The sequence below is a fragment of the Triticum dicoccoides genome, chromosome 1B, assembly GCF_002162155.2.
Source record: "Triticum dicoccoides isolate Atlit2015 ecotype Zavitan chromosome 1B, WEW_v2.0, whole genome shotgun sequence".
NCBI classification, from domain to species: Eukaryota; Viridiplantae; Streptophyta; class Magnoliopsida; order Poales; family Poaceae; genus Triticum; species Triticum dicoccoides.
The window spans coordinates 646,823,856-646,838,033 of record NC_041381.1 but is presented as its reverse complement, the minus strand read 5'-3'; the positions used below and the strand labels follow the sequence as shown (position 1 = coordinate 646,838,033).

The following is a 14,178-nucleotide window of genomic DNA, read 5'->3' as shown; positions in this document are numbered from 1 at the left end:
TGACCCAAGGACTAGCCACTTAGATGCTGTGAATAGAATTCTAAGATACTTAAAGAGTTGTCTTCGGAAAGGAATCTTGTTCTCTAATCATGGACATCTGAGGGTAGAGGGTTACACCGATGCGGACTGGGCCGGATGCTTAGATGATAGATGTTCAACTTCGGGCTACTGCATGTTTGTGGGAGGAAATCTGGTTAGTTGGAGAAGCAAGAAGCAGAGTGTCGTGGCTCGCTCGACAGCAAAAGCGAAATTTAGGTCCATGGCCTCGGGTTTGTGTGAACTAATGTGGTTGAAAACCTTACTAACCGAGTTGCAGCTGTGGACTGATGCATCTATTCAGGTTTATTGTGATAATCAAGCCACAATTAACATAGTGAATAACCCAGTTTATCATGATAGAACTAAACATATTGAGATAGATAGACACTTCATCCGAGAGAAATTAGATGAAGGGTTATTCCAAATTAGTTATATTAAGTCTATAGATCAGCTTGCAGATGTATTAACAAAAGGAATAGATGTTGTATCATTTATGAGGATTTGTAACAAGATGGGGCTTATTGACATCTTTGCCCCATCTTGAGGGGGAGTGTTGGTGGTCCTTGTGTTGCAAAAGTAGGATAGCTAGAGGTCTTATGTGTAAAGTTGCAACTCTGTAAATATCCTATACAGGAGAGTGAATCGAGTGTGAGCTATTCCCGACCAAAACTTCCAGAGTACTCTTCCCCTCTTCTCCTCTCTTCTCCTCCAAACTCAAATCTCTAATCTTGGAGAGGATCCAGTGGTAAATCAACAGAACGTGACTATGTGAGTCGGTCAAGAGTATTTGCACTGCTGATTGCAGCTGATCTTTTGACCCCGGGCACTGCGTGGCGAGTGGTGACAAGTCTATAGAGCAAATGTACTCTCTGCTGCTTGTACTCCTACTAGTTGATCTCTTGACCTCGGGCACTGTGGGATCAGCGCGAAGTCTACGCACCGCTTCTTCCAGACCGCGTGCGCCGGAGTGGGCGCCTCTACGCTGGCGTCCATGGATCTCTTGTTTGTCTTGGCCATGCCGTACTCCTCGTGCTCGGGCGCCGGTGCCGTGAGAAGGTCGACGCCGAACAGTCGCACGGTCCTCGTCACCGGTGCCGGCGACGGGGCGGCCGCCGCCACGTTGACGAAGGCCGTCGTGGTGGTGGTGGTCTTGGACCGGAGCTTGCAGTCGATGAAGAGCTGGTTGTTGCCCGAGGCGGAGCGGTAGAACACGACGGCATCCCCGGCGTGCAGGCCCTTCTCCTTGACGAAACGGCTCCACCCCTTGGTGAGCACGTAACTCTGGCTGCTGTTCCAGTACGAGTACCGGAACCTCCACAGTTTGCCAGCCGCGTCATCGAAGTTGAGCAGCACGCCCTTGCACTCGCCGGGCACGGCGGCGCCGGCTGCAGGGAGCTGCAGAGGGAAGTGTTTCTCGGCGTGCTGCTTCGGGATTACCAGCCGGTTCAGCTTCCCCACGTCGCTGGGCGTGACCGTCTTGTCGAACAGGTGCTCGCGCCGCGCCGCAGGCGAGGGCGCAGCCGGCGAAGAAGGTGACGAGGCAGGAGGCAACGACGACGATGTATGGGAGGAAGCCGCAGCGGCGGCGAAGTAGGCGCGCTTGTGCTGAGCCAGCTCGTCGGGGTAGGTGTGCTTGCGCAGCATGTCGACAACCTCGGCCTTGGAGAGTGCGGCAAGGAAGCGGAGCTCGGCGGCGTCGTCCGGATCGGACTCGGCGAGAGGGCGGAAGTTGGTGACAGCGTCCCGGCCGCGGAAGCGCTGCGCCGCTGCGTCGTAGGCGCGCGCCGCCTCGGCCTCCCCCGTGAACGTGCCGAGCCAGACGCGCTGGTGGCGCTCGTAGATCTGCGCGCCCCAGCGCCCGTTGGGCTGCGGCACCACGCCCTTGTACTTGGACGACGGCAGCCGCCCGCCGCGGCCGGAGTCCGCCTCCGCGCCGGGCTCCGGCGCGTCCATGACCGCGCTGGCTCCGCTGCCCACGCGTTGCAGCGGCTTGGTCGCCGGCGCGGCCGGCACCGGAGACGCCTTATTGCCGGTGGACGAGCCGCTGCTCACGTCGTCCACGAGGCAGCTCCTCGAGCTTTCCATCCGGTCACCGCCGAAAAAATGAAGAAGATGCTTAGCTAGGTAGAGTAGTAGCTTAGCCAAAGACTCTGTGGAAATGGAGGAGGTTGGTAGAAGAGCAGCAGAGGCAAGTGCGTGTGTTATATAGGAGGAGGAGAGGAGCTGGAGGTGAGTGTAAGTGTAGTATAGCTAAGTTTTTTTTTCCGGGTGAAAACTTGTATTACTCAATCAAGATCCTTACAATCATCAAAAGCTAAAGACAAAGCAACTTCAGGGCCAGACCCTAGCCAAGTCATATTCTGCCCTCACCTCTAACAAACTTAGCTAAACTATCACTAACATTATTCTGAGTACGATTAACATGAGTAATACAAGAATCACGAAGAGACAAGAGATGCCTAATTTCCTTAATGAGAGAAGCGTAGATTGATCTATCCTCTTCCCGGCCTTGGATCAACTTAACAGCAACTGTAGAATCCATCTCAATATAGAGGTGAGTGTAAGTGTAGTATAGCTAAGCTAGCTGGTTGGCAAAACGATCTTATATCATGAGATGGAGGAAGTACATTCTATTGTTCGATATACTATCTTTTACGTATGTGTATTTTTTTATGCGTGTAGTAGATAATAGATATGTATATTGCTGTTTTTTTATTTATACATGCTGGTGTTATTCACTTATTTATAGTATTTGCATCGTCGATATTAGTGTTGTTTAAATTTATATTTTAGACACAGAATCCCATTTTGAATGTTAGATATTTATATAGGCCTCATGGGCTTGTGTTGGTGTGGGTCAATTGTTAGATATTTGATGGCATCCATGGAAGAAGAAGACGATGAAGATGATGATGAATGAACCCGTTGGCCATGCTACGCACGCAGTGGTATGGTGTGGTTGCGTGAGAAATTCAGAGTGCCATTCTTGCATTTCCTTCTGTTGCCTTCTAATTTTAACTTTGTTTGGGAGGAAGAAAAGTAGTGGCACGCCAAACGCCAAGTAACGCATCTCCTCCTGACTCCTCCTAGTAACGCGTGCAAGTGGATGAACAAAATGTGTGAGCTGAGCTAGCTGCTGACCATTTTGGTTTTTGGCGCTTATGTGCAGTGTGTTGTGTGCAGGTCTCTCATAGTAAACGGTGACGCCAATGGTGCCGCGGATTTTTTTTTGGAAGTTTTAGATTGATGGTTATGCATGTCCACATCCGTCGGTTCCTTTGCCGATCCCTATTTGATATTTTTCAATCTTTTACTTGACTATTCACCGCGCGCACATGGAATTCCTAGATCACCAAAATACTAGTTAGGACGATAATGATCAGCGACAAAACATAAAGAAGGTCAACGGTTGATCCAATTGCAACGTTTATCGTTAGTGTTATGGATGTGTATATTGCCTTCAATACTCATAACATGATACCCATTCATGGTGAAAGTATGGCCTTTATGTTATTCATTATGTCGAACACTATTAAAAATAATGTTCTCTCAAAAGGCTAGATTGTAGTAACATTTTAGTAAATTCTAAAATGAATTATGGAGGTAATGTGTTGACGGATAATATAGTAACTTTTACTATGTTTCCAGCGCATATCTAAAACCTCTTTGTTACCTAGTCGTTAAGGCCATAGTAAACCGGTATCCTTTTGATCAGATAATTTAATCATAATATGTTAGAATTAACGATAAACTATTTAAGCTCCAACAATTATTTTTGGGCCAGCCACTTATACACATATAACTTGTAAGTATGTCATTCATACATAAACTGGACATTCAAACCCGGGACGCCACACGTAGAAGGCTGAGCTCGACCGGTGGCTCCGGGGCACAAGTTGACTATTGGGGTCGCGGACAGAGGAATAGGTGGACACCACGCGTAGAAGGCCGAGCTCGTCAGCTGCTCGTGGGAGCGAGCTGGCGTCTAGCGCCCACGCTAGGTGGAGTTGTGCTAGTGTCACGAGTGCGGCGAGGGCGTTGCTGATGCAGTAGGCAATCCAACCCATTTCACATAAGGCCCCTATACATCTATGTATCTATATAAACTATAATAATATGATTCGTTGAACATAATTCAACACTAATATGGATGGTTGAATACATGTTTCTTGTAATCATCATTTGCGTCATATAATCACGTATAAATGGTGTATTAAGACTTTATTTGCTAAGTAAAACTACAATTTTGATGTTTCCACCTTCATATTTTCATGTTTATGCCTTCATTTATATATCGGTAAAAGTATTTATATTTCAATATTATACTCCCTCTGTTTCCATAATGTAGTGTGTATATTTTTTTAAGTCAAACCTTGCAAAATTTGATCAAGTTTATAGAGAAAACTATTCATATATCTACAATATCAAATATATAAATTATGGAACTACTTCTTATAATGAATCTAATGATATATGCTTGGCATTCCAAATGTAAACATTTTTCTCGAAAACTTGTTCAAAGTTTGTGAGATTTAACTTTTTAAAAATTCTATAAGCAATATATTATGGAACGGACAAAATAGTTATTATGTCTACCGTACCGCATTCGTACTAGCGCTTCCCTAATGCTAGGGCCTGGCCTGCGTATGGCATGTAGTTAACCAATTACACTGCAACAACTAATATGATATTTGCAATGAAGTCGGCAGCTAGTACTGGATTTTAGCAGACAATCGTTGGACCGTTTCAACAGACCGTTTTATATTTATGTTTTTATGTGCGTGTATTTATATAGTTTGGAACTAGTTGAATCTTAAATTAACTAGTGCAATGAAGTCGAAAGGCACGTACAACCTATATAGCTCGATAGTATACATGAGCCCATTGAGTTTAATCAGTTTATAGTCTCAAGATCTATATATGGTCGATATCGGACATAATAACTGTTTTGAACTTTTTACTCACATGGAGTATAAATGATGTATTAGGACTTTATTGATATCATCAGTTCATGGCATGCCAGAGGTGGTGATGTGGAGGTCTCACCATCCCAAGTGTCCTCGTCCCTGTCGATGATAAGAACGGATTCATGCGAGAGTTGTTTTGGACCCGATTGCAATATTCATTATTTGTTTGGGGTCCTCCTTGAAAAATCGGGGACTTTAATGTATTCTCTCCCTCTCCCCCCCTCTCTCTGTGTGTGTGTGTGTGTTTGTTGTAGGTTGTATCGTGCCATTGCCTGAGAACTTGTACCATTTTTTAAGTCAGAATATGGTGAGCAAAATGTGATGAAAACATACCAACGAATCAAAGTGTTTGAACACATGTTACATCTACAATGGTAACAAAGATTAAGTCCAAATTATGCCCATACATTTTACAAATGTCGAGTAGTGAATAGTAATAAAAAAAACTTTATTGATAGCAGAATTTGAGTTTAGTAGTATTAACGGTTGTGTGTGTTGGTGAAATTGTGTCGAATATATTGTGCAATGTAGGTTACAGTTGGACTATGAGTTATACTGTGTCTCTGACGTCGTTTCCTTCTTGAGGCATCGTCATTGCAGGTCACGTCAACTCGATAGGAATGTTCCGAGGGATCCTAGATCTGGGTCTACCGGATTGGACGATGACGGTGCCTTCGGTGCCGTTCTCCCTCGCGGGGGCACTGTTTTGGAGTAGGAGCTGGTTGGAGGGGCAAGAGGAGGAGCGGTGTTACATCTACCGCAAGGCCGATGACGGATCCCGACGGCATGGCGCTGCAGAGTTTCGCCGACGGGCACGCGTCGATGGATACGTGCAGGATGGTGGCGTTGTCTGGCGCCGTGGTGGCGTCGACGGCAGGCCTGGCAAGGTCGGTGCGTCAGTACCTGTTCTGGAGATGGATCGGTGGAAGATGGTCGCGTCGGCCTCTGAGACTATGCCAGACCGGTTTGTGTCCTAGTGCCAGTATTGTGGTTGGGGTAGGGCATCCGTCTTTAGATGTTAGGCTCCGATGCGATGTCTGTTTGGTATTAGGCTCGACATTCGGCACCCCTTCATCAAGGGGATAGGGGTAGCGACAGGTGTTGTCAAGATGGTGGCTTCAGACTTACTAATGTATTATTTTATAAGGTCGTTGTGAATAATTAATAAAATGGCTACATGCGTCGTCCAGATGAAGAGGTCGAGGGTATATCCTCCTTTTCTACAAAAAAAATGAGTTATACTGTACCTAGGTAAAGTACAAGTTGTGTCCTAAAAGAATACTTCTATCCTAGGTCTTCTATATAATGTGAGAGTAAACAAATGCCAACATAATAGTGCAAGCACACAGTAGGAGGCAGCATGTGCCGGCGCCCGGATGGCCGGGTGCGATGTCATGGGAAGGAGCGTCCATAGTCAGCCCATTAGGATGTAGCCATTTTGATGAACCTCGTAAAAAAATCTCGGTGCCGTGCGTCATCGTGTGATTGATTAGTCCTTGGATGATCGACGGTGCGTCTCGGATTATTCTATCATGTGTTTGCTGATGAATGTCTGAAAGTGATTTGGTGTTAGTCATGCGTGGTCATTGGTCATTGATATACTTTCACTCTTTGATAAAAACAAAAAAAAAAACCACATGACAGACACCGGCACGTGCTAAAAGTAGGCACAACATACACGCCATCGCTAGAATACAGTGGTACCGTCATGATAATTTGCTGTAGCTCCAATATTTACTTACTCTGTGATGATTAGCACGGGCACGACACACGGCCGTACGTACTGATTCGCGAAAGCGCACGAGCCATAACGCAAGAAGGGAAACCAACCAAACCAACCCCATGTTCCGGTTGCAGATCCGTTACGAGGCAGGCCCTATGAGGCGGCAACAGGTGCCGGATGCCAATGATTGATTGTGGACGTCAGGGCCGGCCAGCAGCATGCAGCAAAATTATCAGAGTTGCACCGGTACGGCGTGTCCGAGAGCGGGCATGTCTCTGCTGTGAGCCTGTGACGTCCAATGGTGGGGGGAGGAAAGCTGGGTTGGGTGGGACGGGGCGAGAGGGCAGGGAGCAGGCGCGCGAGGTGGGCGCGTGGTGTTCACATGGATGAGAGTAGCGCGGGGCCACGTACGGGCGGCGCACCGCCGCGGCAGTGATCAGGCCGATCAGGTGCATCCCCCCTGAAACAAATGATGACAGATGCAGCCGCCATACGTACATACTGCCACAGTGCTCCGTAGCAACGAGCAACAGCTCGCACCAGCCGCGGCTCCCATCGCCCTGACACGCACTGTTACCACTTTGCCACTACTCTCGTGCTCTTCTAGAAAAACTTCTGTTTTCTAAAAGCAGACAAAGGTTTTTTGAAGAGTAAAATGCATCATTGCTCCCCGAACTTGCTGGCTAGGTCCAAAACGGTCCTCAAACTCAGAAAGTGCATCAGTACGGTCCCAATACTTGCCAATACAGTGTCAATATGGTCCTCAAACTCGTTGCACCGGTCCTGGCATACGGTCACGCATACGATTCGCGTATACAACAGCGTAATAGACGTGCCACGTCAGGGTTTTACGTGGGCCCACCTATAAAAAAAATCAAAAATAAAATGTTAAACGTGGGAGGGAGAATCAAACCTGCGACCTAGCGGTTGTGGGGCCAAAAGCGGCTGCGCACGGTCGAACTAACACATACTGCCCTAGGTCCTGTTCAAATAGGGGTGCAGTCTTTATTTTTTATTTTTTTTCGAAAAAACTTTCAATCTATTCATCTTCAATCATGGCAGTACAACGAATACCAGAAATAAAAATTACATCCAGATTCGTAGACCACCTAGCGACGACTACAAGCACCGAAGCAAGCCGAAGGCGCGCCGCCGTCATCGCCCCTCCATCGTCGGAGCCGGGCACAACTTGTTGTAGTAGACAGTCAGGAAGTCATCGTGCTAAGGCCCCATAGGACCAGCACCCCAGAACAGCAACCGCCACCGATGAAAAATAACGTAGATCGGAAGGATCCAAACCGAAGACACACGAACGTAGACAAACAACGACGAGATCCAAGCAAATCCACCAAAGATAGATCTGCCGGAGACACAGCTCCACACGCCCACCAACGATGCTAGACGCACCGCCGGAACGGAGGATATGCGGGAAGACCTTTATTCCATCTTCAGGGAGCCGCCGCCGTCCCGAAATTCTTGTCTTAGATTTCTTTAAATATGTATGTATCAAGATACATATTAGTCTTTATAATCTATTCCCTCCATCCCGAAATTCTTCTCTTAAATTTCTTTAAATATGTATGTATCAAGACATATATTAATATTAGATACATTTGTATTTAGATAAATCTAAGACAAAAAATTTAGGACGAAGGAAGTAAGATTTTTAATTTCTGCCCGTCACCGACTGGCGACCATGGATCGGCGTCGTCCTAGTATTCTCTGCCACCGGCGAGACGGTGAAAGAACGCATGCAGCCGCCAACGGCGACGTCGTCCGCCGTATCTCTGGTTTGTAGAACATCCTCACTACGCATGCATGACGTAGATTAGTAGCACGTATGCATCACACATATGTCCAGATCAATCAGCATGTTTGGATTTTGAATAATGTGCAGACACTACAACTACATTAGAGCATCTACAACTGGACTTGACAAATCCAACCTCACAAATGCCCGCGGACGCGCCCGGGTACGTCTGCAGACAGTGACTGGTCACGCCTCAAAAAATGCATTCCACATCCGGATACCTCACATTACAAACCTCAAATCCATATTACTACATGCAACGTGAAACCTAATCTAGGAGGAGCTCGTCCGGTTGCGCTGCCCGCTCGTCCGGCTCCGTGCTAGCCATGTCCGGCGGCCGGCTGCGCTCCTCAGAGTGTTGGTCCGGTCGCAGGCAAGGTAGGATAGGGCATGGGACACGAGCCGACTCACGGGACTCGAGGCGCCACCATCTCCCATGCCCTACTCTTCCTTATCGGAGCTCGGAACCCGAACGATCCCAATGGACGTCAGATCAATGACGGATCCGTAGGGGGACGAGCCACTGACGTCCACCATGATGCGGTTGCGTCGCCCGGACTGATGCCCCATACGGGGCGCCGGAGAATGCAGCGTTTGGACGACAGACGGACCGCACGGCCTCCAGGGAAGCAGCTACGGTTGGCCTAGCGCCGGATCCATGCATCATTTGGGCGGACGCAATGGATTCCCGACGGATGTAGTCCGAGCGCAGCCGTGTACGGGCCTCCTCCCAGGCGCGGCGGAGTGCAAGCCGGATGTCTATCTCCTCCTCGGGGACATGTGAGATGAGCTTGGGGTTGACGGATCTGGAGCTGAAAGATTCGGATCCGCTGCCCGCCATGCCAGTGACGGCCGAAAGGAGCCGAAGATGAGCTTGGATGACGGAGGGGATTGAAGGGGAGGGGAGTGAAGTGGCTAGGGTTTGGTCCACCAAGCAGATGGGAAGGAATTTATGTGGGTCGGATGGGCCAGCATGGGCCGGGTCCGACGTAGCGGGCGTGCCCGGGCAACCCCATATCCGCCCCCTATTTGGACTGGATATGGAGAGTGCCGGTCAGCCCGGGCGTTTAAGGGCCGTTTGAGAGGCCCGTCTGGATAAAAAATTGTGAACAGACAGTGACCGCGCGGCCCGCCCGAACGTATACGGTGGGTTTGAGAGTTCCGCATGTAGATGGTCTTACTGTACTGTCGTTTGCATGGATATGCTCCATACCTTCTATACATATGGGCCTCTAATTTGGCACCAGCCTGCATTGAGAAAGGTTATATGTAAATGTTGGCCTTTAATTTTGTACTGACCTGCATCATTTGTGATGGTTAGAAGGCACGTGCGTTACAGCCAGCCGGAGCTCTCTTGTTCGAACTTTGCAGAGCTCATTTTTATTTTTACCTATTTATTTCCCGTGGTGACAAGTGGACCCTGCACTCATGCAGCACGCCTGATACGCTGCTGTATACACGACCGTATGCCAGGACCTGCGCAACAAGTTTGAGGACCATATTGACACCGTATTAGCAAGTACTGGGACTGTATTGGCACACTTTCTAAGTTCGAGGACTGTTTTGGACCTAGCCAGCAAGTTTAAGGAGCAATGATGCATTTTACTCGTTTTTTGAACATCGCACGCGGTGCCATTCTATTTTATTTTCGTATGAGGAGAGGAACAGTGATATCAGGACCAAATTGGTATTTGCAGTTGCATATGAAATACACGATATTGCTTGACATCTTTTTAAGTCCCCGTCGATCCATCGATATTGGCCTCTAGCCAAATTCGTATTCCGTTTTTTTTCTTTCTTTCACATTTTAGTTTTTATTTTACGGGTGAACATTTTAGTTTATAATGAGTTGACAAGATGATGTGTTTGTTAAAAATGCCTATGACCTTTTCGCGAAAAAAAAGCGTCCGACCCGCATGTCAGCCACACATAAAATGTTACATATTGATGAAAACAAACTAAGACATGGTGTCTTATCAAACTCTGCTTAGTTTTTAGTGTGAGTTTCACCTTTTACCCCCTAGTGTGTGGCAGTGGCAATTTTAACAACCTTTTAAAATGTCTTCCACGTTGCGCCACTTAGGTGTGATAGTGTAACTGGTCTCATCCCATTTTATTTCTTTCTCCGTGAACTGGAAAACAAGATCTTGTAAGCAGGGCAGGGTAACTGACCGTGTAGACAACTTGGACGTGTACTCAATTATGTCAAAATTACCTTGAGTTTCATCAAATTTTATGAAATGGTGTCAATTTTGCCGAACAAGTGTTGCTAGGTACATCACGTTGCTCATCTATCACATTCGATATACGCTCTAGAGAATATGGATCTGAGTTGTCCGCTAATTAATTAGCTTGCACATTATCCATACATCTTGACACATGAATACGACATAAAGATGTCATCGTAGGATACCAGGTAAGGAGTAAAATATTGTCACAAGATCACAAAACTAACACGTAAAATGTGAAAATTGACTAGTTTTTTTCTAATCACGGGCCTAAATATTTCTCTTTTGTTTTTTTCCCCTCATGTGATGTAGAACCAACGGCACATCATGGACGAGATTTTCTCGACTGAAGCCTAGCTGGCCATTATAATACTCCCTCATTTTTGGTTTATTGGGCTCATCTTGTAAATCACATCAACCAAGAAGGACCTAACTAAGTGCCAAAGAACATATTAGTGCTGCATGAATGACCCTCTCACTCCTTAATGCATCGGTTGAGTCTACATTGAAAACAAAAATTTGACAGATTTTAAAATGGACATAGCTATATTTACAGGTTTCAAGAGAGTGAGCCTTGCAAATACAATACTTCTTATCTTTAAGTTAGTCCGTTTAACCCGAAAGGAAGAAGTACATATTTTTGGCAATTTCGATTGGTTGGTCTCAGCATATGCCTGGATAACTTTTGGAATCTGGAAAGGGCATTTTCTTCGTAGGATCGACCAGCGCGTACATACATGTACGCTAGATAGCTTTGCTTTTGCAAACCCAAGTGGCCTGCGTGGGTTGGTCGTCGACGGACAGATAGATAGATATGATGAGGTATATTATATTTGGCGCGCGTGGGTGACGACTGACAACCGTAGCATCCTGATTTGCGTGCGGACCCGTATGGATCGATATGGTTGCGGCAGCTCCTTTCTACCCATCTGTGTACGTTGCGCCTAAATGTGCCGTCACATCATAAGGCCAACTCCAACGCATGACCCCAAACGAACGTTCGTTTTGCTCGGATTCTTTCTGTTTGGATAGGATAATGGGTTGTGTTCGGGCCTTTTTTGGGATTCGGTGATCGTGCGCCCAGCGTGCAGACGCATCCTTTGACCCCATCCCGTCCGTCTCCATTTTCAAACGCCAATTTTCGAAATACCACGCCCTAGTTCAGGCCAGTGGCCCTAGTTCATGTCGTCAACAGAGCCAGCGGCCTACATGTCCTCGCCGGCAACACAGCCAGCAGCTTACATGTCCTTGCTGGCAACACAGCCAGCGACCGGCAACAGAGCCAGCCTACAAAATGAATAGTTTTGTGGGCGGGAACACAGCCAGCGGCCAGCAACACAGCCAGCCTCCAAAATGAATGTGTTTCTCGCCGGCACACAGCCAGCGGCCTAGCGTCCGGCGCCCATGCCAGCCACCAAAAAAGAACGACCACGACCGATCAGACGACCTAGTTCAGGCCGTGGGCGTCGAACATCCCCTTATGCCTGGCCTCGAACCAGCTCCTCGTCTTCTCGCTCATCTTGGTCAAGTCCACACTCATGATCGCAATGGCCACCTCCTTTGCTTTGGTTGCGGCATTGGTGGCCTCGATGTCGAGCTGTTTCTGCCTGTCCGTGACATTGGCAGCCTCGATGTCGAGCTGCCTTTGCCGAGACGCCCCTCCATGTCGATCTTCCTCTTCTTGGCCGCCTCCTCCATCTAAAGCTTCTTCCTTTGAAGCTCTAGGTATTGCTTCATTTGCTCGTCCTTGCTTTGTCGTTTTTTCTCGTCCCTCACATCCTTTTGAGACATCATGCCGTGCAAAGTCTCATGCAAGGCCATGAATGACGCATCACGTATGTTGTCCACCTTGAAGTTGGTCTTGCCCCTCGGCCTCTTCAACGCCTCACCATCTCCACCTCCAGCAAACGCGGCCACCTTCTTGCCTCTCTTCCTTTGAAGTTCACGGTATTGATCTTTGAACTTTGGGCAATTGTTGATGAGCGTCCAACAATGCGTAAGAGTGAATGGCTTGTCATTGTGTCGGGCCTTGAATGCTTCCAAAGATTGAAATGCCTACACCACATGATCAACAACAAATGAACATGCAAACATATACAAGGCCGAAGTCTCATGACTGTAGCAACGAAAGAACTTGGATGAGGAGAGCATACCAAGTCCCCAATGCCGAGACCACTCACGGGTCGTGCTTCAATGCTCTCAAGTGCGGCACAATACTTGTTGCACTCTTGTTAGATGAACAACCACCTCTTTTGAATCGAGGTGATGCCACGGTTGCTCGTAATTTGGTAGGGCTCAAACATCTTTCTTTCATGGAATGTTTTGTGGACTCTCATCCAAAAAACAAGGCCCTTTTGTTGCGCGTCGTTCCTCGGATCTTGGCTAATCTCCATCCAACATTGGCAAATCAACTTGTCCTCATTTTGTGAATATGAACCCGTGCGAATGCTCTTCTTCCTCTTTTGTGCTTTCGCTCTTTGGATGAGCTCGTCGATGAACAATGGCTCACCCGAAATATCAATATCAATGTCATCTTCTTCATCACCATCACCTTCGCGATAAATGTCATCGTCTTCATGCCACGACTCACCATGGTTGTGGGCCTCTTCATCCGCAACCTACTGGGCACGCCCATCCTGACTTTGGGTCTCGTCGGGATCGTAAGCAACACCATGCCCACCCTCGTAGATCACTTGCTTCATGAACTGGTTGTAGAAGGGGTCGTCGACCGTTGGCGTTGGTGTTGCCATTTCGTCGAACAGGACGCGGGGCGACGGTATGGTGCCCATAAACGGTGGTTGTGCTTGCTTTATTTGCATCTCGACGGACGGCTGGCCGCCGCTGCTGGACCCTGGCGTGACGTTGAGGTCGATGACAGCCGAGGGGCGCAGGGTGGACGCGCGATCACGCCAACGTCCGGCGAGCCTGAAAAACGGGTCTGGCCATCGTGCCTTGGCGGGGGAAAGCCGGGTGACATAGGCGTGGTCCGCGACGTCGGCGACAAGCAGTGCTGAGGCCTGGCGACCGACGAGCCTGTGCTCGCCGGGCCGACGGACGCACCAGAGAAACCCGCCGGACGGCAAAGGCCAAGCATTAGGAGGGCGTGCGCTTTGTTGACGATGGCCTCCTTCTCGTCGACCTCTGCCTTGCGTCGTGCGGCCTCCACCACATCGCGCTCGGCGGCGAACTTGGCCGCGGCGGTCTTGCCCTTGACGACCGCCCTCCGGTTCCCCCTCTTTGCCGATTCCGCGTCCATCTTGGCGAGCTCCTCCAGCGTGCATTCCGACCACGACTTCCTTGGATCCTTGGCCTTCTTCTTCTTCACCTTTACGGGCGGATCGACGGCCAGGCCGCCGGAATTCGGCGGGGCGTCAGCCATGGACGGGGGAGGATGGGGGGCGGGACATGGGA

The 14,178-nt window shown here is 48.4% G+C and overlaps 1 protein-coding gene across 1 annotated transcript; it reads right to left on the bottom strand.

Annotated features, from left to right (window-relative positions):
• Window positions 1-531: 531 nt before the first annotated feature.
• Window positions 532-2,169, bottom strand: LOC119310900 (AP2/ERF and B3 domain-containing protein Os05g0549800-like). Its single transcript, XM_037586521.1, has one exon. It carries the CDS (start codon window positions 2,122-2,124, stop codon window positions 889-891), a length of 1,236 nt encoding a protein of 411 aa, XP_037442418.1. The 5' UTR covers window positions 2,125-2,169; the 3' UTR covers window positions 532-888.
• Between the last annotated feature and the right edge of the window lie 12,009 nt (window positions 2,170-14,178).

Coding starts and splice junctions, on each gene's coding strand:
- LOC119310900 (XM_037586521.1), bottom strand. CDS start 2,124: ATGGAAAGCTCGAGGAGCTGCCTCGTGGACGACGTGAGCAGCGGCTCG.